The sequence below is a fragment of the Mugil cephalus genome, chromosome 15 (genome assembly GCF_022458985.1).
Source record: "Mugil cephalus isolate CIBA_MC_2020 chromosome 15, CIBA_Mcephalus_1.1, whole genome shotgun sequence".
Lineage (NCBI taxonomy): Eukaryota > Metazoa > Chordata > Actinopteri > Mugiliformes > Mugilidae > Mugil > Mugil cephalus.
Genome location: NC_061784.1, coordinates 25,202,449 through 25,227,405, shown reverse-complemented (window position 1 = coordinate 25,227,405; position 24,957 = coordinate 25,202,449). Strand labels below are relative to the sequence as shown.

Below are 24,957 nucleotides of genomic sequence, written 5' to 3'. Positions count from 1 at the left end.
GAAAAGAACAGGAGAAACTAGATAAATAGAGACTCAGCGGTTAGTAACAGAAAATAGAAAATAAATTCTCAGATATTTGTCTTGGGGGGGGGGTGGGGGTTGTAGAGGGGAGGAACCAGATGATCCAGGGAAAAGGGACAAGATTCAAAAGAATCATGAAACATGACGTGGAGACATTAAACAACGCGACAAGGAACAAAAAGAAGGCAGAGCTACATACTCAGGGACGACAAGACACAGGTATGAGGACAATCAACGCAGGTGAGACAAATTAACAATCAAGACACAAAGAGGCACAAGACAGGAAATCTGGAACTTAACAAAATAAAACAGGAAACACAACATGACACAGACAGAAATGACAAAACCACAAGGAAACACGATGGACAGGAAACTAGGAGACATGACAAAATAAAACAGGAAACTTCAAAACATGATCACAAAATAAAAGACAGACATAGAACCTTGACAATATTAGAGGACAGGAGCCAGAGAAGACAGAGGAGAGGGCATGTCCTCAGTGCATCGTCCCCCTGCAGCCTAGGCCTATAGCAGCATAACTAAGGGATGGTTAAGTCCAGCTCTAACTATAAGCTTTGTCTAAAAGGAAAGTCTTAGTCCTGACCTTAAACGTAGAGACTGTGTCTGCCTCCAGAACCCAAACTGGGAGCTGGTTCCACAGGAGAGGAGCCTGATAGCTGAAGGTTCTACCTCCCATTCTACTTTTAGAACCTCTAGGAACCACAAGCAGAACCTCTAGGAACCACAAGCAGACCTGCACTTAGAGATGGTAGTGATCTGTTGGGACAGTATGGTTCTATGAGGTCTTTCAGATATGATGGAGAAATAATCCAGCCTGGAAGACACAAATGCATGAAGTAGTTTTTCCGCATCACTCTGAGAAAGGATGTTCCTAATGTTGATGATATTACGAAGGTGAAAGAAAGCAGTCCTGGTCACCTGCTTTATGTGAGAATTAAAGGACATATCCTGGTCAAATATAACACCAAGGTTTTTCACAGTAGTACTGGAGGCCAAGGTAACGCCATCCAACAAAACCAGGTGATTAGATAATGAATCTCTGACATGTTTAGAGCCAAATACAATAACTTCTGTTTTGTCTGAGTTTAAAATGTATGTATTCTCACCTTGCACATATGGCACATTTCTATGTTTATATTATTATTATTACATACTGATGCTGCTGCCATTAGTAGTACTATATACTGTTATTATACTGGTATTATTATATATTCTTCTTCTCATTATTATATACTATACTACTATTATATACTGTTTAGTTACAATAACACTACCATCATATCATCAGTACTACTGCCATCATCTTCCCACTGCACCTTATCCACATATGTGTCTTGTATCTTGTGTTTTTTAAGTGTCCTTGTTCTATTCTGTGTTTTAATCTTTGCTTTTATTTTTATACCTCAGCCTTTTATTGTATTGTGTTTTATTGTATTTAAATACCGGACTGCTATGACGACCTAATTTCCCTTCGGGGATGAATAAATTAATCAATCAATCAATTAATCAATCAATAAGTAGAAAATTACAGGTCATCCAAGCCTTGGAGTTTGGAGCTTCAACCAGCTGATTAGTTTCATCTGGTTTCTGGATAAATATAGCTGGGTGTCATCTGCGTAGCAGTGGAAGTTTGTGCCGTGTTTTCTAATGATATTAGCGTCTACGCTGCTGCACAACACGGCTCCGCAACGTTTTTATCCAGTTTTGAATCGTTTTAAATCGTCCCAAGCAGGCTGATGTTTGCTTTAACGTTTGTCTTTTACTGGATGAAAGTTTTTTAGTCATCGGACATCTGGATCTTAGGTTTTTAAAGAAAGGTCGGGTGAGCTGCCATGTGAACACTGGACGCTGCTGACTCACCTGGAGAGATCGAACAAACGCTCAACAAAGCCTCCAGAGAGATTCTGACCTTCTCCAGGACCTTCTCTCCCCCCGAAGTGATCGTCCGCGGGCGGAAGAGATTCACGGCGGGGCTCCTTCTCCCCCGAGTCTGCGGCTCTCCAGTGGGTACGCGGCTCTGTCCGTGAGCCCGGGACCCGCACCGGGAGACACCAACTGTCCCTGGGCCACAGACACCTTGCCCCCGCTGACGGACACCACAGCCTTCCCTCCACCACGGCTCGCTGCCCTCCAGCAGGTGGGTGTCCAACACGGGGCTGTCCGCCCCAGCCGTCCCGCTCCTCGTCCCAGCGTAGGCGGGCGGCTCCTCCTCCCGTTCTCCTCACCAGGTGAGGGATCACGCCCGAGGCCCTGGTGTGGGTGGCGGGGTAGCTGAGCTGGATTGCCCCCCTGAAGACCAAGCCGGCGCTCCCACAACCCTGGTCATCGGGGACTCGACTGTGAGGCGGAGCCACCGTTAAGGACATAACGGGAAAAATACCTGACGTCCTGAGCTCGCATCCGCAGGCCAAAGGGATCATCATCCACGCTGGTGCGAACGACATCGCCAGGCAACAGTCCGAACTCTTAAAGAAAGACCATCCACCTTTTTAACTCCGCCTCACGGTCCCAGGTGACTGTTCCTATCTCCGGCCCCACCCCCACCTGCGGCTTCTCAACACCTGGCTCTCCTCTACCTGCAGCTCCCATCAGGTGGGCTTCGTCACAACTCTGACGTGTCCTGGGAGAGAAGACGTCTCTTTGGGTGAGACGGGCTCCACCTGAACAGAGCAGGTACCCGCATGCCAACCACCCGAAACCCGCACCAGCTGCCCTGTCCGCCACGCACTGATGTCCCCCAGGTCCATGCTCCTACGCATTCAGTTCTACCTCTGACCACTATACACACAATACCGGACTTGGACCTCATATCCCCACCAACATTTCACCCATTCCTCTAATCATTACACACCATCACCACACTGTGTCACACCCACTCTGTGAACTTTCACAATCTTAGATCATTCAGGGAAGGATCCACCTCTACAGTCAACAAATCACCTGTCACCATCAACATGGCACTTTTTAATGTTCGCTCTTTTTTAAATAGAACCTTTTTAATGAATGATGTGATTTTAGATAACAAGTTAGACTGTCTTCTTTCTAAATCACTGATCTCAAATGGAGTGTCTTTTAACAGTTACACATCATTTGAGCACCATGCTAACTTTTAGCAGCCCTTTAATCCTTTGCCTTATTGTAAATAGACCACCCCATTAATCTAGTTCTTTTATCAGTGTTTTTTCTGAACTTTTATCAATCATTGAAACCTCTTATAGTAGGATTTTAATAACTGGTATTTTTAATTTACACGTTGACGATACCTCGGGTCCGATATCCAGAGAGTTTTTAAAACCTTTTAAATTGTCTTGATTTTAAGCAGCATGTCAAACAGCCGACTCACAGCAGAGGACACACCCTGGACCTGGTCACAACCCATGGCCTGTCCACTGGTATGTCCTCTGTCGTCCACCTGGCTGTGTCTGACCACTACTGTGTATTTTTTAACATCCCCAGTTTTAACCAGGAGGAGGCCCCGGTGAGAACAGTGAGGCGGCGCTGTCTAACTTCTGAAGCGGCTGCAAATGTTATGGAGATTTTACAGAGCTGAAAGTTTACTTGCACCTTGTGGTTTTATCGTCGACAGTTTTAACAGTAGACTGAAGTCAACTCTGGACTCAGTAGCTCCACTTTTAACTAAAACAATAAAATGAAAACTCACAACCCCCGTGAAGAAAAGATGATCAAATTAATGAGCTAAAGAGAAAATGCAGGAGTGCTGAGAGAAGATGGAGGAAAAGCAAACTGACAATTCATTATGAGATTTTATGTCAACAACTCAAAACCTACAATAATACAGTCAAAAAGGCATGAATTTCCCATTTCTCACAACTCATCACCAACAATAAAAACAACCCCCGGTTCCTCTTCTCCACTTTTGATATTTTAACCGGCACAAATTCTAATAACGTTTTTAAGACACCAAAAGATGAGCGTTGTGAGAACTTTGCAGACCACCTCAGAACCAAAATCCAGGACTTCAGATCCTGCCTTTCACCCCAACAGGTTTTATCCATTTATCCCCTTGTCTGAGGAAACACTGGAGAGTTTGGCCCCAGTTGATGCTAGGACGCTCGGTCGAGTTTTCTCCCAGGTAAAGCCCACAACCTGCCTTTTAGATCCAATTCTCACATCACTTTTAAAATCGTTTTAGAGATTCTTTAAAGATTTACTTTAAGGGTTAGACAAACAGGACACTGAGGTTCTTCACGTGCTGAGAGAATCTTAATTGCAGTGTTTGAAGGTTTGTATTAATTTTCTCTCTAGCTTCAGGACTAATAATTAAACCTCAGTTTCATCTACATCGTTACATGAGGTCATTTAATACCTTGACCCATCTGTATATAACATGTAGCATAGCACCTTGTTCATCATCAGTTTCTTTCTGGCTTTTGTATATGAAGTTAATGGTGTTTATTTCTTATAAGAACTGGTCCAGTAACTAGACAGTAGTGTCGGGGTTCAGGTTAGGGTTAGTGCTCTGGAGTGGACTGGATCACGTGAGGTCAGTAGTCAACCACGTGATGAGGTGGATGAGGACATTTACACACATTTATTCTGCAGCAGGACAAAGAGCCAAAACATCCAGACAATGTCATTAAGAACTATCTTCAGAGGAAATAAGAACAGCATGACCCCCCAGAGCCCTGGTCTCAGCATCATGGACTGAGTCTGGATTAACTGAGTAAGATCTGGGGTTAGTTCTCCAAGAACCAAGAACTGTGTCCAAGAGGCACTGGAAGACCTGATGCTGTCTGGAAGGTAAAGGGGGGCCACACCAGAAACTGATTAGACTTAGATTTATCTTCTGTTCATTCATGATGAAATAAAATATCAACACTAACATGAAAGAATCCTGAGTTTACAGCTTTTTATCACACCTGACTGAAGATCCTGTAGCTGGACCTCATTTAATGTAGGTCCTGGGTGGTAAGTGGAACCTGGGGCTGAACCCCCCAATCAGCCATGAATCTACTACCGATTCATATTTCTATACAGTGGGACACATGTGAAACTAGAATCAGCTCAGGAACCAATCAGCATCGAGGAGAAACCCAGATCGTCATCGTAGACCAATCAGGAGACAGCACAGACATCTTAGACCAATCAGGAGACAGCACAGACGCGTAAAAATATTTTTCAGGTCAAGTCCATGAGTCAAAGTTCAGAACAGACTAATCAGCATGACTCACCACACACACACACACACACACACACACAAACACAAACATTAGCCCCGCCCACATTCCTGTAGCAGGTTGAACTCGTCTCTCTCTCAACGTCATAGAAACACGACGTCTTCAACACTTTCAGGAAGAACACACGTCTCACACAGACAGGACAAATAGGAGACAAGTGGACAGACAGGTGGACAATTAGGATACAGGTGTGATTACAGACACCGAGGGGTCGACATCCAGGTAAGAATATTTAAAAAAAACTTTAAATGGAGAAAGGTTTGGAAGAAAAGCAGCAGTAGAACTCAGGGCTGTGTTTAATAGTGGAAGGAAGAACATTTCACACCATGGACAATGTGAAGGGAACTCAAGGGACTGAACAGAAAACCACTGATCAGGGAGGACAACCGAGAAAAAAGGCTCCAGTCTGACAGGGAGCAGCACAAAGACTCTGGAGACATGGGGGGAGGTCATGAGGTCTGAGGGGTCCAGACTGGACCTGGTCCAGAGTGACCCTGGTCAAGAGTGATGGGGCATCAGGGGAAGAAGAGGCAGATGAAGGGACGGTTCATCAACACTGTGTCCAAAGAATGAAGTCAGCTGACTAAGACTCAGCTGTGTTACTAAACAAGACAAACTGATGAAAAGACTTTTTCAAACTGTAAAATGTAACTTTTAGTGAGGAATAAACGTGTTCTCTCATAACGACTAGAGTGAGACACAGCTAGAAATCACAGTGTGGACAGATGTTAGGGAGCAAAGTGGAGACGTAGCTGAACTGTTCACCTGTTTAGACCAGGGATGAACATTCAAGATTCAAGATCACTCTATTGATCCTCGCAGGGAAATAGTTTTGTTCAAGTCTCAAACAAACAGACAACATAAATGTGACCAGACATAGACATAAGAGTATGAGTCAAGGAGAAAAAATAGAATAGATTTAGAAAAACAAAACAAAACAAAACAAAAAAAAAACAGTGTAAGAATGAGGTAGTAAGTTACAAGAAAATATTCTGAAGATATATATATATATATTTTTTATATACATTTTAAAGTGTCTCAGTGTTTGTTAAATAAAGTTTCCATAATGTATCTATAAAGTGTCTTGTATGCAGATACAGATGTGCAACAGACAGTGCAATCACCCAAGCCATTAGCCATTAGCCGTTAGCTAACAGTTAGCGTTGTGTGTTTTGATGGCTGTGGGGATGAACGACCTCCTGAAGCCTCCGTCCTACAGCTCAGTGACAGGAGCCGTTGGCTGCGGCTGCTGAAACCAATAATTCATCCATTAATGTGTAACTCTGTGTATTTGGGGCTGAGTTAAATACTGACAACCTCCACTTCAGTGAGCAGCATCTCCAACTTGCTTTATGTGAAGATCTGTGAAGTTTTAATTGTCTGGTTGCTAGAGAGGAGAATCTCAGGTGCAGGGCCCATTGAAAATGATTCACGTATTTAAATGAGGGTGTGGTTTATATGACTTTTTTAACCAGGGATTATCGATAGAATTTCATGTAAAACTGTAAACTGTCCTGATTCACTCCAGTCCAGACGGTTGCGGTAAAGGTCCCCCCTCTGAACTGGTTTATCAGGAACCATGAAGAAGAACAAGTGTCCTAATGTTTCTAATGTGATGATGTTGATGATGTTCTAATGTGACAAATACATGTTTACATTAGTTTAAGGACCAGGAACCAGACATGAGACCAGGAACCAGATATGAGACCAGGAACCAGACATGAGACCAGGACCAGATATGAGACCGGGAACCAGATATGAGACCAGGAACCAGATATGAGACCAGAACCAGATATAAGATTAGGAACCAGGAACCAGACATGAGACATTCATTCATCTGGATTTAACTAAAATTAAAAAATAAATGAATAAAAATAATGATAAATCACAGAATTTCACAAAAGTTTAAAAAAGTCTTCTTCTGTTCTATAATACACTATGAAATGTAGGATTCCCAAGCGTTTCAGTGAGAGTCCTGTGGAGGATTAAACAGACGGAGCAGAGTTAACCCAACACAAAGTTAGAGTTCTGTTTGGACAGAGGCGTCTAAACCTGAATGATTTGGACACCAGGACAGAGGACAGGTTTGGATTAGAACGTCCAAAGGAGAGAGAAACTGTGAAGCATGGATTTAGAGTTAACCCAAACCAGGAAGTCTAAGACCTCAACATGTGGAACATCTGTAAAGGGATTAAAGAGTAGCAGTAAATCCACAAGGACTGGTCGACTCAAGGTCTATAACCCACTAGGAACAAAGGTCTATAACCCACTAAAGATAAAGATCTTAAACACCTGGTTGTTGACTATTTAAAGTGACAGGACCAGATCTACTAACGGCCTCTTCCTCTTCCCCAGATGACTCCACCTCCTGTTCCTGTCCCGAAGCCTCGAGCTCGTTACCTGAGGGACAGTCGGAGCTCCGCCTCCTCTCTAGAGTCAGTTCCTCTTTGGTTAATGCTAGTTATAGGGGTAATGCTACTTATAGTGGTAATGCTAGCTATAGGGGGTAATGCTAGCTATAGGGACAGTGCTAGCTCTAAGGGGTAATGCTAGCTATAGGGGGTAATGCTAGTTATAGGAGTAATGCTAGCTATAGGGACAGTGCTAGCTCTAAGGGGGATTGCTAGCTACGGGGGTTAATGCTAGCTATAGGGGTAATGCTAATTATAGGGGTAATGCTAGCTATAAGGGGTAATGCTAGCTATAGGGGTAGTGCTAGCTATAAGGGGTGCTAGCTATAGGGGGTAATGCTAGCTATAGGGACAGTGCTAGCTATAGGGGGGATTGCTAGCTACAGGGGTTAATGCTAGCTATAGGGGTAGTGCTAGTTATAGGGGTAATGATAGCTATAGGGGGTAATGCTAGTTATAGGGGTAATGCTAGCTATAGGGGTTAATACTAGCTATAGGGGGTAATGCTAGTTATAGGGGTAATGCTAGCTATAGGGGTAGTGCTAGCTATAAGGGGTGCTAGCTAGAGGGGGTAATGCTAGCTATAGGGGGTAATGCTAGCTACAGGGGTGATTGCTAGCTACAGGGGTTAATGCTAGCTATAGGGGTAGTGCTAGTTATAGGGGTAATGATAGCTATAGGGGGTAATGCTAGTTATAGGGGTAATGCTAGCTATAGGGGTTAATACTAGCTATAGGGGGTAATGCTAGTTATAGGGGGTAATGCTAGCTATAGGTGGTAATGCTAGTTATAGGGGGTAATGCTAGCTATAGGGGTAATGCTAGCTATAGGGGCAATGCTAGCTATAGGGGGTAATGCTAGTTATAGTGGTAATGCTAGCTATAGGGGGTAATGCTAGTTATAGGGGTAATGCTAGCTATAGGGGGTAATGCTAGCTATAGGGGGTAATGCTAGCTATAGGGGGTAATGCTAGTTATAGGGGTAATGCTAGCTATAGGGGGTAATGCTACTTATAGGGGTAATGCTAGCTATAGGGGGTAATGCTAGCTATAGGGACAGTGCTAGCTCTAAGGGGTAATGCTAGCTATAGGGGGTAATGCTAGTTTTTATGTGTAATTTGCAGTATAGGTGGGTAATGCTTCCTTATAGAGTGGTGAATGCTAAGCTCTCAGGGGAGTGCAGCAGGTAGCTAAGGGTCATGTGCTACTTAAGGGGTAATGCTAGCTATAGGGGGTAATGCTACTTATAGGAGTTATGCTAGCTATAGGGGGTAATGCTAGTTATAAGGGTAATGCTAGCTATAGAGACAGTGCTAGCTCTAAGGGGTAATGCTAGGTCTAGTTTTTGACCTTTGAACAGAAAGTGGTGATGAGACGTGAATCTTTCCTTTCAGAGTCGTGACTGATCAGACGACATCGCCTCCTCCCTCAGATGGAGTTCAGTGCAGCACAGGTACGCAGGGTCATGTGACTCTTACATGCAGGTAAATTCTCAGGTGAAGAATGTTTCCATGGAAACGCAGACAGGTCTACATATTACCAGGAAGCATCTTGCAGATTTAATCCCTTGACAAAATGTGTGGCTGAATGTTAGAACACAGACGTTTCCCAGTTAAACCGGTTTGGTGAGTAAACTGGTCTGAAACCGGTTCCTGGTCTGAGGTACAGGATGTACCCATCCCATCTCAGCTGAGCTCAGATTACTGTGGCAGAGCTCTTATTCTGAAAACCTGTCAGCTGTGTTACAGGGTTCTTATTTTGTGGTGTCCTCTTCCTCAGATGAAGACGCTCCTCCTCCTCCCAGTGTCCCCCCCCATGATGACTTCTTCCCATCATTGGCTGGTGTCTCTGACATCATCGCCACTAACATTCCCTCATTGGCTGGAGTCGTCACTGCCATTGGAGGCTCCGCCCCCACAGCCGCCCCAGCCCCCACGGCGCCCCCATGTGTTGACAGCATAGCTAACAGCATCGCTGCTCACGTACCGGACTTAGCAGAAACTGCTAGCACTGTGGCTAACCCCACCACCGCCCCCACCTCCAGCACAGGTGCTGCTAGCTTAGACAGCATTGTTAGCTCACTGGCTAACATACCCAGCTTTTCAGGCATCATTAATGGCTTGGCTAACCAGACTGTTAGCTCCTCTCCCTCAGAGGATAAACTACGCCCCCTCTCCCTGAAGACTGAAGGTGGAGGAGCTCATACAGGTACTCCATCATCCGGGTCATGGTTTAAGCGAAAACTGTTTAAAAAAGCAACTGGACTTGTTGAGTTCAGAGAAGCTGTTTCATCAGCGTCTTCCAAGCTGGATTATTGTAACTCGTTACTGTCTGGCTCCAAATACTCTTTAAAAAGCCTCCAAATGATTCAAAACGCTGCAGCAAGAGCACTGACAGGAATTAGCAAGAGAGAAGGTTAAATCCCTCTTGGTCCTACAGGGCTCTGCTGGTCAGCTGATTCCACCCAGTCCTCTGGTTACCGCCAGACACAGTCATGAAACGATAAGTTGAGAGGGAACTTTCCTCTTCTTGAAGTCCAAAGTAGTCCAAGGCAGATTCTCAGTTGAGTGTGTGTCTTCTTGGTCCTTGGAACGACAGCTTATATACAAACATGCTCCACACTAATCACACAACCAGCCTCAGCCTCAGAGGTGCATTCAAGTCAAAACATATTCAGGAGTTGAACTCGCACACATTAAGGCAAAACATCTTCTCAAAACCCAACAAGTCCAGTCGCCTTTTTAGACACAACATCAACCAGTCTCTGATTTAACCCTGAACTCTGGAACATCTGTCTCTGTGTGACCTTCTCATGTGTCCAGATGTTTCTGCGCTGTCACAGCTGGTGATGTCGACCTTGGACCCAGCTGCAGACGTCAGCTTCCCACCTGTAGAGGGCGCTGCAGACGTCAGCTTCCCACCTGTAGAGGGCGCTGCAGGTGTCCCACCTGAAAATGGCACTAAAGGTGAAGACGACTATGTCACTGTTTTGGCGTGTTGGACGAATCAGGAGGAAGCTGACAGCGAGTCGTCCAATGAGGAGGAAGATGCAGGCCCTGCCCCCTCTGGATTGGAAGGACCAATGGGAGGAGACAGGTGTGTTACACACAACTCACTCATCCAATCACCACTGATCCAGGACCGCTCACAGTCAGTGTTTTTTGGATTCACAGCATCTCGTCCAATCAGTCGCCTCGTTTGATCCCAACTCGACCGGCCCCACCCCCTCCTCGAACAGCCGGCCAATCAGGAAAGAGTGTGAGACCTGTGAAGATCCCGAGGTTAAAACTAACACACAAAGACACACACAAAAAAGACTATAAATCTACTGTAATATATTATATATATATCTATAAATATGTGACACAAACATATGTCAATATAACCTACAACGTATAAATCCACTACGCGACATATTATATATGTTCTGTATTTGTGTGGTGGAGCAGAGCTGCCACCATCAGAGTCTCCAGGAAGAAAGGAAGAAGAGAACCATCGACTCCTGTCAGCGCCGTGGTCAGAGCAAGTTGGTTGGATGTCTGGAAGGGATTCAGGTAGAGAGGGATGGATGGATGGATGGATGGATGGATGGATGGATGGATGGATGGATGGATGGATGATGGGTGATGGATGATGGATGATGGATGATGGATGATGGATGGATGATGGATGATGGATGATGGATGATGGATGGATGATGGATGATGGATGATGGATGGATGGATGATGGATGATGGATGATGGATGATGGATGGATGGATGGATGGATGATGGATGGATGATTGATGGATGGATGGATGATGGATGATGGATGGATGGATGGATGGATGATGGATGGATGATGGGTGATGGATGATGGATGGATGATGGATGGATGGATGGATGGATGGATGGATGGATGGATGATGGGTGATGGATGATGGATGGATGGATGGATGGATGATGGGTGATGGATGATGGATGATGGATGGATGATGGATGATGGATGATGGATGATGGATGGATGATGATGGATGGATGGATGGATGATGGATGATGGATGATGGATGATGGATGGATGGATGGATGGATGATGGATGGATGATTGGATGGATGGATGGATGATGGATGATGGATGATGGATGGATGGATGGATGGATGGATGATGAGTGATGGATGATGGATGGATGATGGATGGATGGATGGATGATGGATGGATGATTGATGGATGGATGGATGATGGATGATGGATGGATGGATGGATGGATGGATGATGGATGGATGATGGGTGATGGATGATGGATGGATGATGGATGGATGGATGGATGAATGATGGATGATGGATGGATGATTGATGATGGATGGATGATGGGTGATGGATGGATGATGGGTGATGGATGGATGGATGATGGATGATGGATGGATGGATGGATGATGGATGATGGATGATGGATGATGGATGATGGGTGATGGATGATGGATGGATGATGGATGGATGGATGATGGATGATGGGTGATGAATGGATGATGGATGATGGACGATGTCTTCTCTCTAACAGACACAGTGTCTTATGGGCGACGTTGGACGGACAGCTAATGTCTCTGTGGAAGAAACGAACAGTGAGTCAATGACATCTATTTGACATGTTCCTGTTGTACCTGTTGTCCCCGTGTCCCCTCCTGGTGTCCATGCGTAGTGACGGGTGCGTTTGTCTCGTTGACCAGGACCGGTTCAGTGAGGTGATGTTCCATGTCTCCAGTATCACCAACGTCAAGACACAGGACAAAGGACGGTTCACAATTTACTTCAGGAAGAAACACTACGACTTCATGGCTCATAGTGACGGTGAGACACCTGGAGGACACGGTAGGACAGCAGTAGGACATTACTGGTAGGACGGTAAGACAATAGGACATTACTGATAGAACACCATCAGTACGACATTACTGGTAGGACAGCAGGACAGTAAGACATTACTGGTAAGACACCATCAGTAGGACATACTAGGTAGGACAGCAAGACATTACTGTAGGACACCATCAGTAGGACATTACTAGTAGGACAGCATCAGTAGGACATACTTGGTAGGACAGCAAGACATTACTGTAGGACACCATCAGTAGGACATTACTAGTAGGACAGCATCAGTAGGACATACTTGGTAGGACAGCAGGACTGTAGGACATTACTGGTAGGACAGCATCAGTAGGACATACTTGGAAGGACAGCAGGACAGTAGGACATTACTGGTAGGACAGCATCAGTAGGACATACTTGGTAGGACAGCAGAACAGTAGGAGTGGAATTCAGCTGATACATGAGGACGTTTCTTGTCTTTTCATTTCTGTCCCTCAGACGTCCAGGACGGTTGGGTCTCGTCTCTGCTGGCTTCTCGGGGCCAGCCAAGTCCCGCCTCCCCAGACTTGCACGGACCAATCAGCATGAAGGAGTCTCGTGGACGGGCCTATGCAGCCGTGTGGGGCCACGAGGTCTGGATCTACCCCAGCAAGGAGAGCTTCCAGCTGGGCATCGCCTCCTTCTCCGTCCCCCTGAACCTGGCCACAGCCAAGACCACCGGGAAGCACTCCTTCAGCCTCATCACGCCCTACAGGACATTCAGGTACATGTCCCCCTGTCCCCTCCTTCAGCTTCATCACGCCCTACAGGACATTCAGGTACATGTCCCCCTGTCCCCCTGTCCCCTCCTTCAGCCTCATCACGCCCTACAGGACATTCAGGTACATGTCCCCCTGTCCCCCTGTCCCCTCCTTCAGCCTCATCACGCCCTACAGGACATTCAGGTACATGTCCCCCTGTCCCCCTGTCCCCTCCCTTCGCCTCATCACGCCTACAGGACATTCAGGTACATGGTCCCCCTGTCCCCTGTCCCCTCTTCAGCCTCATTCACGCCCTACAGGACTTCAGGTACATGTCCCCTGTCCCACTGTCCCCCCTTCAGCCTCATTCACGCCATAAAAGGACATTCAGGTTACATGTCCCCTGTCCCCCTGTCCCCTCCTTCAGCCTCATCACGCCCTACAGGACATTCAGGTACATGTCCCCCTGTCCCCCTGTCTCCTGTCCCCTCCTTCAGCCTCATCACGCCCTACAGGACATTCAGGTACATGTCCCCCTGTCCCCCTGTCCCCCTGTCCCCTGTCCCCTCCTTCAGCCTCATCACACCCTACAGGACATTCAGGTACATGTCCCCCTGTCCCCCTGTCCCCCTGTCCCCCTGTCTCCCTGTCGCCCTGTCTCCTGTCCCCTCCTTCAGCCTCATCACGCCCTACAGGACATTCAGGTACATGTCCCCCTGTCCCCCTGTCTCCTGTCCCCTCCTTCAGCCTCATCACGCCCTACAGGACATTCAGGTACATGTCCCCCTGTCCCCCTGTCCCCTCCTTCAGCCTCATCGCGCCCTACAGGACCTTTGGGTACCACATGTCTCTCTCTCTCTCGCTGTCTTTCTGTCCACCTGTCTGACTCCCTGGTCTGTCTTCCTGTCCCATGATCCTGCCCCCAGCCTGTCCGTTGAGTCGTCCAAGGATCTGTCTCTCTGGTTGGACGTCTTGTCCTCGACTATCCGCAGTGCCCTGTCCTGCAGCCAGGTGGCGCAGCGTCTCTGGGAGAACCCGTCCAACAAGGTGTGTGCTGACTGTGGAGCAGCTAATCCTGAGTGGGCGTCGGTCAACCTGCTGCTGGTCATCTGCCACGACTGTGCAGGTATGTTAGCATGCTGGCTAACGTTAGCATCCAGGCTCCCAGGTGTTTAGTGTGGGTTCAGTGTGTTTCTATGGTAACTGGCCCATGAGTGGGTTAAGGTTAGGATTAGGTGTCTGTAACCTAGCAACAGGGACACGGGAAGTGTCTTGACAATGGGTAGGAGCTCTCTGATTGGTGGACAGCTCACCAATCAACAACAATAATAATATCACCAAGGAAAGCTAACAATGCTAAGAGGTGGTTTTAATGCTGACAGGTCAACACCGAGCTCTGGGCAGCAACTTGTCAAAGGTTCGAAGTCTGAAGATGGACAACAAGATCTGGACTGAACCACTGATACAGGTGAGACTGGACTGAACCATTAGTACAAGTGAGACTGGACTAGAGCATTAGTACAGGTGAGACTGGACTGAACCATTAGTACAGGTGAGACTGGACTAGAGCATTAGTACAGGTGAGACTGGACTGAACCATTAGTACAAGTGAGACTGGACTAGAGCATTAGTACAGGTGAGACTGGACTGAACCATTAGTACAGGTGAGACTGGACTAGAGCATTAGTACAGGTGAGACTGGACTGAACCATTAGTACAAGTGAGACTGGACTAGAGCATTAGTACAGGTGAGACTGGACTGAACCATTAGTACAGGTGAAACTGGACTGAACCATTAGTACAGGTGAGACTGGACTAGACCATTAGTACAGGTGAGACTGGATGAGACCATTAGTACAGGTGAGGGGGGACTGAACCATTAGTACAGGTGAGACTGAACTAGACCATTAGTACAGGTGAGACTGGATGAGACCATTAGTACAGGTGAGTGGGGACTGAACCATTAGTACAGGTGAGACTGAACTAGACCATTGGTACAGGTGAGACTGGACTAGACCATTAGTACAGGTGAGATTGGATGAGACCATTAGTACAGGTGAGGGGGGACTGAACCATTAGTACAGGTGAGTGGGGACTGAACCATTAGTACAGGTGAGACTGGACTAGACCATTGGTACAGGTGAGGGGGACTGGGGACTGGACCATTAGGATCGGTGTCCTCTAACTTTGAAACTTTAATCTCCCCATAGCTATTTATCCTCTATGGGAACCGGCTGGCCAATCAGGTGTGGGCTCCAGCCGCGCCAGGGGCGGAGCTACTGCATCCAGGGGCCAGTGATGAGGAGAGGTCACAGTTCATCCAGGACAAATATAAGAGGGGGCGCTATAGACGAGTCCATGGTCTGGTGTCCTTCCCCTCCATGATGGACCAGGTGAAAATGATGATGATGATGATGATGATGATGATGATGGTGATGATGATGGTGATGATGATGATGGTGGTGATGATGATGGTGATGATGATGATGGTGGTGATGATGATGGAGATGATGAAGGTGATGATGATGATGATGGTCATGATGATGATGATGATGATGATGATGGAGATGATGAAGGTGATGATGATGAAGGTGATGGCGATGATGGTGATGATGATGATGATGGTGATGATGATGATGGTGATGGTGATGATGATGATGAAGGTGAGGATGAGGATGATGATGATGATGAAGGTGAGGATGAGGATGATGATGATGATGAAGGTGATGATGGTGATGATGATGATGATGATGATGGTGATGGTGATGATGATGGTGATGATGGTGATGATGGTGATGATGATGATGATGATGATGGTGATGATGGTGATGATGATGATGATGTGTTCCAGAGGTTGTGTCAGGTCGTGTGTAGTGATGATGTAGAAGAAACAATGTCTCTGATCTGCTCAGGTGCAAAGGTAAGAATGATCCACTCAATACAGCTGTTAGCATGTTAGCATGTTAGCATGTTAGAGTTTATGTTGGTTCTCTGTATTGACCTGTACAAAAAAACAATAAATAAAAATCCCTCAACATCTATGTTGTTATTAATCATCAACATGTCCAAGGCTCTAATATCCCCCCAAGAAAAGTTGACTTAGATTGTTGAAGATATTTCAATTCTTGTATTTGTTTTTGATGTGATGTCATCACAAACACTGACACATAAATGTTTAAAGATCAGAAATTAACTAAACTTTTGGTATTTATCATTACAACTGAATAGAAATAAATATCATCATTGGTCCATTAATGTAACAGTTAAATCAGGTATGAGGGAGTCTGGAGGCGTGGCTCTGTTTGTGTCTGATGGGTTCTACCTGTCTACAGGTGAGTCAGTCTGACCCCCAGAGCCCCTCCCCCCTCCTGCTGGCTGAGAGAGCCAATCAGGCGCTGCAGACAGAACTACTTCGACTCAACGAGTTCACAGGTAACTACACAGAGTATACAGGTGAATACACAGAGTACATGTTGAGTTGACTCACTGGACTCTCGACTCACCTCCCGTCTTCTTCTTCAGAAGTCCCGCCCCATCATCCCCACTCAGCCAATAGGGGACTTGACTCCGCCCCCTCAGGTATGACACAAACACGTATGTTCGTACATACAAGGAATTTGTCTTGTTGTTCGTTGTATGAAATAAAATTGTAAACATATAGTCGCTGTGTAGCACTAAGGTCTGTCTTTTTACTTTATTTATATATAAATTTAATCAATGAATGTGTTGCAGGGGACGAGGAGGAGGAGCTTCACGGGAAACTGGAGGAAGATCGTTTCTTGTTCTCGGTGGAAAACGACTCAGCCGCTTGCGACGTCCTGGACCTGAGGGAGGTTCTATCTGTGTTCCTGAAGGACGGGTAAATAAACACTGCAACACACCAGCAGGATCTGGTCTGGTTCTGGTCTGGTTCTAGTTCTGGACTGGTTCTGGTTCTGTGTTTCAGACCGGCTCATCAGTTTGAGATAGTGACGCTGACCGATCAGCTGATCTGTAACGCTGACGACAAGGAGGCGGTGCTGAACCACCTGGTTCACATCCTAAAGGTAACGCACCCATATTTACCTGGTTCTGGTCTGGTTCTGGTTCTGGTCAGGTTCCATGGTTATGGTCTAGTTTTATAGTTCTGGTTCTGGTCTGGTTCCATGATTCTGGTCTGGTTCTATGGTTCCATGGTTCCATGGTTCTGGTCTGGTTCTATGGTTCTGGGCTCGTTCTGTGGTTCTGGTCTGGTTCTATGGTTCTGGCCTGGTTTTAAGGTTCTGGTCTGGTTCTGTGGTTCTATGGTTCTATGGTTCCATGGTTCTGGTCTGGTTCTATGGTTCTGGTCTGGTTCTATGGTTCTATGGTTCCATGGTTCTATGGTTCAATGGTAATGGTCTGGTCCTATGGTTCCATGGTTCTGGTCTGGTTCTATGGTTCTGGTCTGGTTCTATGCTTCCATGGTTCTATGGTTCCATGGTTCTGGTCTGGTTCTATGGTTCTGTAATTCAGGTCTGTTTCTGGTACTGGTTCTGGTTCTTTGAACAGGTTTTAGTAACTCAACTTTGATCTGAACCATTAACGACTTCATTTAAAACATTTTTAATTAAAATAATAAATTTGTCTTAGAATAGAATCGTCGGTTTCTATTGTTAATGTCACGTAACATTTCACCATTCTCGTCTCCAGGTGGTACTCCCGGGGGGCGTGTCTTATGCGGAGGTGGGCGGGGCTTCTGCAGTCAGTAAAGTGTGTGTGGTTGAAGTGGGCGGAGCCACTAGTCAGTCTGACGCTTGGTTATTGCTGTGGGAGGGCGGAGTCAGCATTTACCCCGTCCACAGACACACCATGCAGGCCCTCAGGATCGAACTGAGCATGCTCAGTCACCACGGTAACGGCCACAACCCCCCACTAACACAACTCAGACATCCTGTAGCGAAAGTTAGCTTAGCATCAGCATTAGCAAGCCATGAAAAATATAAATAAATTTAACAGGAATATTACAAGAAAAATGGACAAAAACTAACAACAGAGAAAATATAAAGACATTCTGTATTTGCAGAGTGATTAACATTTATTAGATTAATTAGTTCTAGTTTTACTAGAACATGTGACCTTTGTGGTGTTTCTAGAAACTGGGTCCAGGTCTAGTCCAGGTCTAGTCCAGGGGTTGATGGATGAACCTAGTTGATCATTACTATCAGGGTGGTTTCTATTCTCTGGTCTAGAGACATTTTAGTTTATCACTGATTAATCAGACAGAGGAGAGACCAGGGTCCATAGAGACCATGGTCCACAGAGACCAGGGTCCATCATAGAGATCAGGGTTCACAGAGACCATGGTCCGCAGAGACCAGGGTCCATCATAGAGACCAGGATCCATAGAGACCAGGGTCCACAGAGACCAGGGTCCATCATAGAGACCAGGGTCCATCATAAAGACCAGGATCCATAGAGACCAGGGTCCATAGAGACCAGGGTCCATCATAGAGACCAGGGTCCATCATAGAGACCAGGATCCATGGAGACCAGGATTGATGTTCAGTTTTTGTGTCAGTGTGGACATTTGTTTTCTTTTACTTTTCTAGAAATTGATTCTTCTGAAAACATCATCACCATGGTAACCACAGAGAGGTGAGCATCAGTCACTTTATCCTGGATTCTGATTGGCTGTTGTCACTCTCACTTTATTTATCCTGGATTCTGATTGGCTGTTGTCACTCTCACTTTATTTATCCTGGATTCTGATTGGCTGTTGTCCTCAGGAGTGTGACGCTACGTTTCCAGGAGGACTACAGTTCTCAGACCTGGTTCAACCACCTGGAGACAGCCCTGGCCAATCAGAGCTCGGAACCTCAGTGTCCTCCTCCAGCCAATCACAGCTCAGCTCCTCCTCAGCGTCCTCCTCCAGCCAATCGGAGCTCAGCTCTGTACCCTAAGATGGAGCTGTGGACCAGAGGTTCCGTTCCATCAGCGATCGAACGCTGCATCTCCCACATCACGGCCTTCGGTTGGTTCCTTTATAGCCTGAAGTTACCCCACAGTGGGGGCGGGGCGGGGCGAGGGGGAGGGCAAGGGGGGGGGGGGGGGGGGGGGGGGGGCGGGGGCGAGGCGGGGGGGGGCGGCGGGGGTGGGGTTATATTTTTATGTTTATATTAAAAATAAAATCTCTTCAATTAACTTTTATTTCTGCGCACAAACTGTGTCCAGACTCTTTACAACTTCAGCCTAAAACCTACAGGAAGAAATCAGAACCAGAACCCTAACTAGAACCAGAACTAGAACCAGGACCAGAACCAGAACCCTAACTAGAACCAGAACTAGAACCAGGACCAGAACCCTAACCCTAACCCTAACCAGAACCAGAACTAGAACCAGAACACTAACTAGAACCAGAACCAGAACCAGCCCACATGGAGGGACCCATCTGCCTGAGACCACCAGGGTACAGACAGAGAAAATAGAGAATGAGCAGAAAAATAATAGAGTAATCTGGACTTATGTCTGTCTGCTGTCTAGTCCTTGATCAGTCTAGTCCTGGGTCTAGTCCTGGGTCTAGTCCTGGGTCTAGTCCTGGATCAGTCTAGTCCTGGGTCTAGTCCTGGGTCTAGTCCTGGGTCTAGTCCTGGATCAGTCTAGTCCTGGGTCTAGTCCTGAGTCTAGTCCTGGTCTCAGTGTTGTGTTCTGTCCAGTCTGAATAAACCAGAGGATAAATCATGGATTGAAGTTGTAAATGTGTGTCAGGTCTGAAGGTGGAGGGCGTCTACCGCCGCTGTGGCCTCGCTCCCAAAGTGAAGCGATTGGTGGAGGTCCTGATGACATCACCAAACTCCGCCCCCCTGGAGGGTGATGAGCAGGGTGTGTTGGACGCTGGCTCCGCCCTCAAACAATATGTCCGCCAGCAGGAGAGGCTGGTCCCAGAACGAGACCATCCGCAGTGGCTGCAGGCTGCAGGTCAGTCCTACGCTACATGTTGTGCTGTATTGAATGTGATTGTGGAAATGATTTTTCTGTGAAGAACAGATAAAACATCTACAGGATCTGTACTACATGTATGTGTAGTATGGTATGTTAAATGATAATATGTGAAAGTGTGGACTCGGATAAATGTTTGATACTGTTTTGTCTTTTTTAAAATGTGTGTCTTTTACCATGTGTCTTGTCCTTACTCTACTGTGGTGTCCCCATGGGGACAAAAAAGCTGAAATCAAATTCCAACAGACTAAAATGAGCCAATATTACATGTCAGAGAGGAGCTCCTCTATATTAAACCAGAGTCCATGAGTCCAGACTCAGGTCCTGGTTTAGTTTCTATAAATCAGGGATTTGTCTCATGTTTGTGTTGAAGTGTGTGATGACAACAGATGAAAGGAGCTTTGTGAGGAGCTCAGAAAAAGAGTTGTTGTTGCTCATCAGGCTGGAAAAGGTTCCACAACCATCTGTAAAGAGTCTGGAAGCCACAAATAATCCACAGAGAGTCAGACAGATTGAAGACGACTGTTCCCCTCCACAGGAGTGGTCCACCAACAAACATCACTCCATCATAGTGGGAGAGGAACCAGAGGAACCAGGGGAACTTCTAAGCAGCTAAAGGCCTCTCTCACATTGGCTGATGTCCATGTTGATGAATCCACTCAACAACCAAAGACACTGCTCTCTGTCCACAAAGGACATGTGGGACAATGTTTAGTGGACAGATGAGACCAGAGTAGAACAGTTTGGTTTAAATGTTTGGGCATCGTCATGTTTGGAGATGAACCAACACTGCATTCCAGCATCAGAACCTCATCCCTCCATGACACATGGGGGCGCTAATGTCCTGGTTTGGGCCTGTTCTGCTGCATCTGCTCATCATTGATGGACCAATGAACTGTGAATTCTACCAGTGAACTCTGAAAGAAAATGTCAGGACATGAGTCCATGAGCTGAATGTGAAGAGAAACTGGGTCATGGAGGAAGACAAGGAGCCCAAGAACATCAGTGGTTCTCCAGAAGAACCAGAGGAATGTTTAGGAACAAGTCAAAGTCCTGACCTTCATCCAGTAGAAATGTTGGAGCATCAGCTGATGAGAGGAAACCATCAACATCTCACAACTCAGCTGGTTCTGATCTGAATGGGATCAGATTAGACCCTGATCAGCTGTTACAGGAACATTTAGTCTAAAGGACTCACAGACTCACACACTGGACACAAAGACTCACACAACAACATGATCAACACTGGACCAGTTTAACATCATGGTTCTCTTTGACTGGGTTCTGGTTCTATTTGTCTACCTGTTGTTTTGAATAGTTTTATTCAGAAAGGTAAAACATTCTGATGGACACAAAAACCTTTAAGCACATCTGTACACATAGAAATGCATATATTTCCAGTATATACAGTGGGGGAAATAAGTATTTGATCCCCTGCTGAATTTGTAAGTTTGCCCACTTCCATAGAAATGATCAGACTCTGGTTTTTATGGCTGTTTACTGGTTATGGGTATAGACAGAATATCAATCGAAAATGCATAAAAAACACACAATCTAAAAGTTATAAATTGTTATGTATTTTATTAAGGGAAATAAGTATTTGATCCCCAACAATTCACTTAGAATTCAGGCTCCTACAGATTGGCTGGTGCGCATGTGGCACACAGCTGTGCTCAGTCAACTAATTACCAATACTCCTGATCTTAACTCGTCATGTATATAAAGCACACCTGCTCTAAGAATCAGTTTCTTACATTCCAACTTCTACAGCACCATGGGCAAGACCAAAGAGCTGTCAAAAGATGTCAGGGACAAGATTGTAGACCTGCACAAGGCTGGTATAGGTTACAAAACCATCAGCAAAAGGCTTGGTGAGAAGGTGACAACTATTGGTGCCATTATTCGCAAGTGGAAGACCCATAAAAGGACCATCAACTGTCCTCGGTCTGGAGCTCCCCGCAAAATCTCGCCTCATGGAGTGAGGATGATGATGAGAAAGGTGAGGGAGCAGCCTAAAACAACACGGCAGGAGCTTGTTAATGATCTGGAAGCAGTTGGGACCTCCGTCACCAAGAAAACAGTTGGCAACACACTGCGCCGTTATGGATTGAACTCTTGCAGTGCCCGCAAGGTCCCCCTGCTCAAGAAGGCACATGTACAGGCCCGCCTTAAGTTTGCCAGTGAACATCTAAATGACTCAGAGAAGGCTTGGGAGAAAGTGCTGTGGTCTGACGAAACCAAAGTTGAGCTATTTGGCATTAACTCGACCCGCCGTGTTTGGAGGATGAAAAAACGTGAGTATGACCCAAAGAACACCATACCCACGGTTAAGCATGGAGGTGGAAACATCATGTTTTGGGGCTGTTTTTCAGCAAAGGGTACAGGGCAACTTCACCGCATTATGGGGCCAATGAATGCAGCCATGTACTGTAACATCTTGGACAAAAACCTCAGCAAGAACACTGAAGATGCCTCGTGGGTGGGTTTTCCAACATGACAATGACCCAAAACATACTGCCAGGACAACAAAGGAGTGGCTCAAGAAGAAGCATATTAAGGTCATGGAGTGGCCTAGTCAGTCTCCAGACCTTAACCCGATCGAAAACCTGTGGAGGGAGCTGAAGCTCCGAGTTTCCAAGAGGCAGCCAAGAAACTTGAAGGATTTAGAGACTGTCTGTAAAGCTGAATAGGCCTAAATCCCTCCTGCGCTGTGTGCAAACCTGGTGACCAACTACAAGAAACGTCTCATCGCTGTGCTTGCCAACAAAGGTTTCTCTACAAAGTACTGACTTGTGTTGTGCTTGGGGATCAAATACTTATTTCCCTTAATAAAATACATAACAATTTATAACTTTTAGATTGTGTGTTTTTTTATGCATTTTCGACTGATATTCTGTCTATACCCATAACCAGTAAACAACCATAAAAACCAGAGTCTGATCATTTCTATGGAAGTGGGCAAACTTACAAATTCAGCAGGGGATCAAATACTTATTTCCCCCACTGTATACAGTGTGTGTGTATTTAGTCCATGTACATGTGCACAGTAGTAGCAGGAGGATTAACTGCAGTAATTCTCTGCTCTTGTTTCTCAGTGATTTCAGACGAACGCAGCAGATTTAAAGAATACAGACGATTACTGCGACAACTTCCTGATGACAACAGAGCAACACTGAACGCCCTGTTTGGACACTTCTACATGTAATACACACTAACACACACTGGCACACTAATCAACACTGATGCTTTTAGGAGAGAAAGCCCGAGTCAGCGTTAGTGCAGCAGCTCATCCATCAGAGTCTGAGTCCATTTTAATTCGAGGTCAGAGACAAAACCAGGAGCAGTAGAAATAAACAGCGTCCGAGTAGAAGGAGGAGAGCACATACACACATTAATCCACTCACTGTTTATTAGTTTAGGTTTTCATCAGAATGTGCTGACGTTACATTTATACCGTGAAGATGGCACATGTGGAGCAGCCACATCCATTTCTATCTATTCAGATACTTTCAGGAGCTCAGAGACAGAAACACGTTAATGAACTCATGTGAGATTTTCCTTCATTATTTCTTCTTATTAAATGTTTCTTTGTGTCTTTTGAATCTGAAAAATGTTGCTGTGAACTCACATGTGCTCAAATGAGACCAGAGTCTGAATGAAGTTTAACAAACCAACAATGAATCAGATCCATCAGATCCACCTGTGGAGGAAATGTCAGCTGTTTACCTGTTTACTGACCCCTCCTCCTTCCCTCTCAGGGTCCAGGTGTTCTCCTACGTCAACAAGATGTCGGCCCATAACCTGGCTGTGGTTCTGGCTCCGTCTGTGTTTCAGGCTATGAACCAAGATATGATCAACCTCACCAGAGAGTTCATCATCCACCACACTCTGCTGTTCCTGGTACATACCTGACACACCTAACACCACCCGAGACACACCTGAGATACAGCTGAGATATACCTGAGATATACCTGAAATATACCTGAGATATACCTGAGATACAGCTGAGATACACCTGAGATATACCTGAAATATACCTGAAATATACCTGAGATACACCTGAAATACACCTGAGATACACCTGAGATATACCTGAAATATACCTGAGATATACCTGAGATATACCTGAAATATACCTGAGATACACCTGAGCTACTAACCCTAGAACCGAATTGCTGGTTGTTCCACTGAGTGTTCTCCGTTAGAGTATCAGCGTCTCACGTTAAATGTTGAATGTTGTTCTGCAGACTCCAGGTGGAGGGCGGAGGGAGGAGGAGGAGGAGGAGCAGATCACCGTCTTGTGATGAAGATGTTTTCTCACTTTAATGTTTCTGAAGATGAACTAAATAATCAAACTCTATTTGACAAACGGATTATAAAACAGTTTCATACAGATTTAAAGAAAATAATGAATCTCTTTGTAACTCATCAGTTTATGTCTATGTGATTATTATTTATGGTGTTTATGGTTATTTGGTCCAAACTGTGATTATCGTGAACAATAAAAGTGATGAGTTGGCGCCCCCTGCTGGAACAACAATAAACCAACCTCCTTCCGCCTTCACACGTCTCTAAGTGAATCTGTCAGTGAGATATTCTACAGTCCTATGGAGCTAATGCACATATTTACTTTATTAATGACAGAGAGGGAGGTTGATGGACTCATCCATGGCACCATATAATGTACAACAAACAAATCAATTTCATTTTACTTATTTACAGCGTCCATAACAATAGACTTTGTCTCACCCAGAACATCTTTTAACGGCTTAG

At 45.7% G+C, this 24,957-nt stretch overlaps 1 protein-coding gene across 3 annotated transcripts; it reads left to right on the top strand.

Moving 5' to 3' along the window:
* Positions 1–5,301: 5,301 nt before the first annotated feature.
* Positions 5,302–24,748, top strand: LOC125021781 (arf-GAP with Rho-GAP domain, ANK repeat and PH domain-containing protein 1). 3 transcript variants are annotated; one of them, XM_047607981.1, is made up of 26 exons: positions 5,302–5,462; positions 7,596–7,675; positions 9,045–9,103; positions 9,430–9,858; positions 10,473–10,546; positions 10,580–10,746; positions 10,824–10,931; positions 11,100–11,204; positions 12,189–12,249; positions 12,355–12,475; positions 12,986–13,250; positions 14,154–14,353; positions 14,610–14,695; positions 15,438–15,620; positions 16,079–16,147; positions 16,560–16,659; positions 16,750–16,806; positions 16,960–17,086; positions 17,174–17,273; positions 17,899–18,100; positions 18,798–18,843; positions 18,975–19,219; positions 19,954–20,163; positions 23,280–23,385; positions 23,943–24,084; positions 24,432–24,748. In XM_047607981.1, the coding sequence occupies exons 2-26, from the start codon at positions 7,596–7,598 to the stop codon at positions 24,486–24,488; spliced, it is 3,399 nt and encodes a 1,132-aa protein (XP_047463937.1). In that variant the 5' UTR covers positions 5,302–5,462; the 3' UTR covers positions 24,489–24,748. The 3 variants fall into 3 exon arrangements, with proteins under 3 accessions (XP_047463937.1, XP_047463935.1, XP_047463936.1); XM_047607979.1 differs by having other exon boundaries at positions 10,473–10,746; XM_047607980.1 differs by having other exon boundaries at positions 5,350–5,462; positions 7,554–7,675; positions 10,473–10,746.
* The last annotated feature ends 209 nt before the right edge of the window (positions 24,749–24,957 follow it).

Bases quoted from the DNA above. Each gene is read 5' to 3' on its own strand.
- LOC125021781 (XM_047607979.1), top strand. From the start codon at position 7,596: ATGACTCCACCTCCTGTTCCTGTCCCGAAGCCTCGAGCTCGTTACCTG. The intron at 11,205-12,188 runs GTAGAGAGGGAT...TCTCTCTAACAG, and splicing joins GATGTCTGGAAGGGATTCAG to ACACAGTGTCTTATGGGCGA. The intron at 20,164-23,279 runs GTCAGTCCTACG...CTTGTTTCTCAG, and splicing joins GCAGTGGCTGCAGGCTGCAG to TGATTTCAGACGAACGCAGC.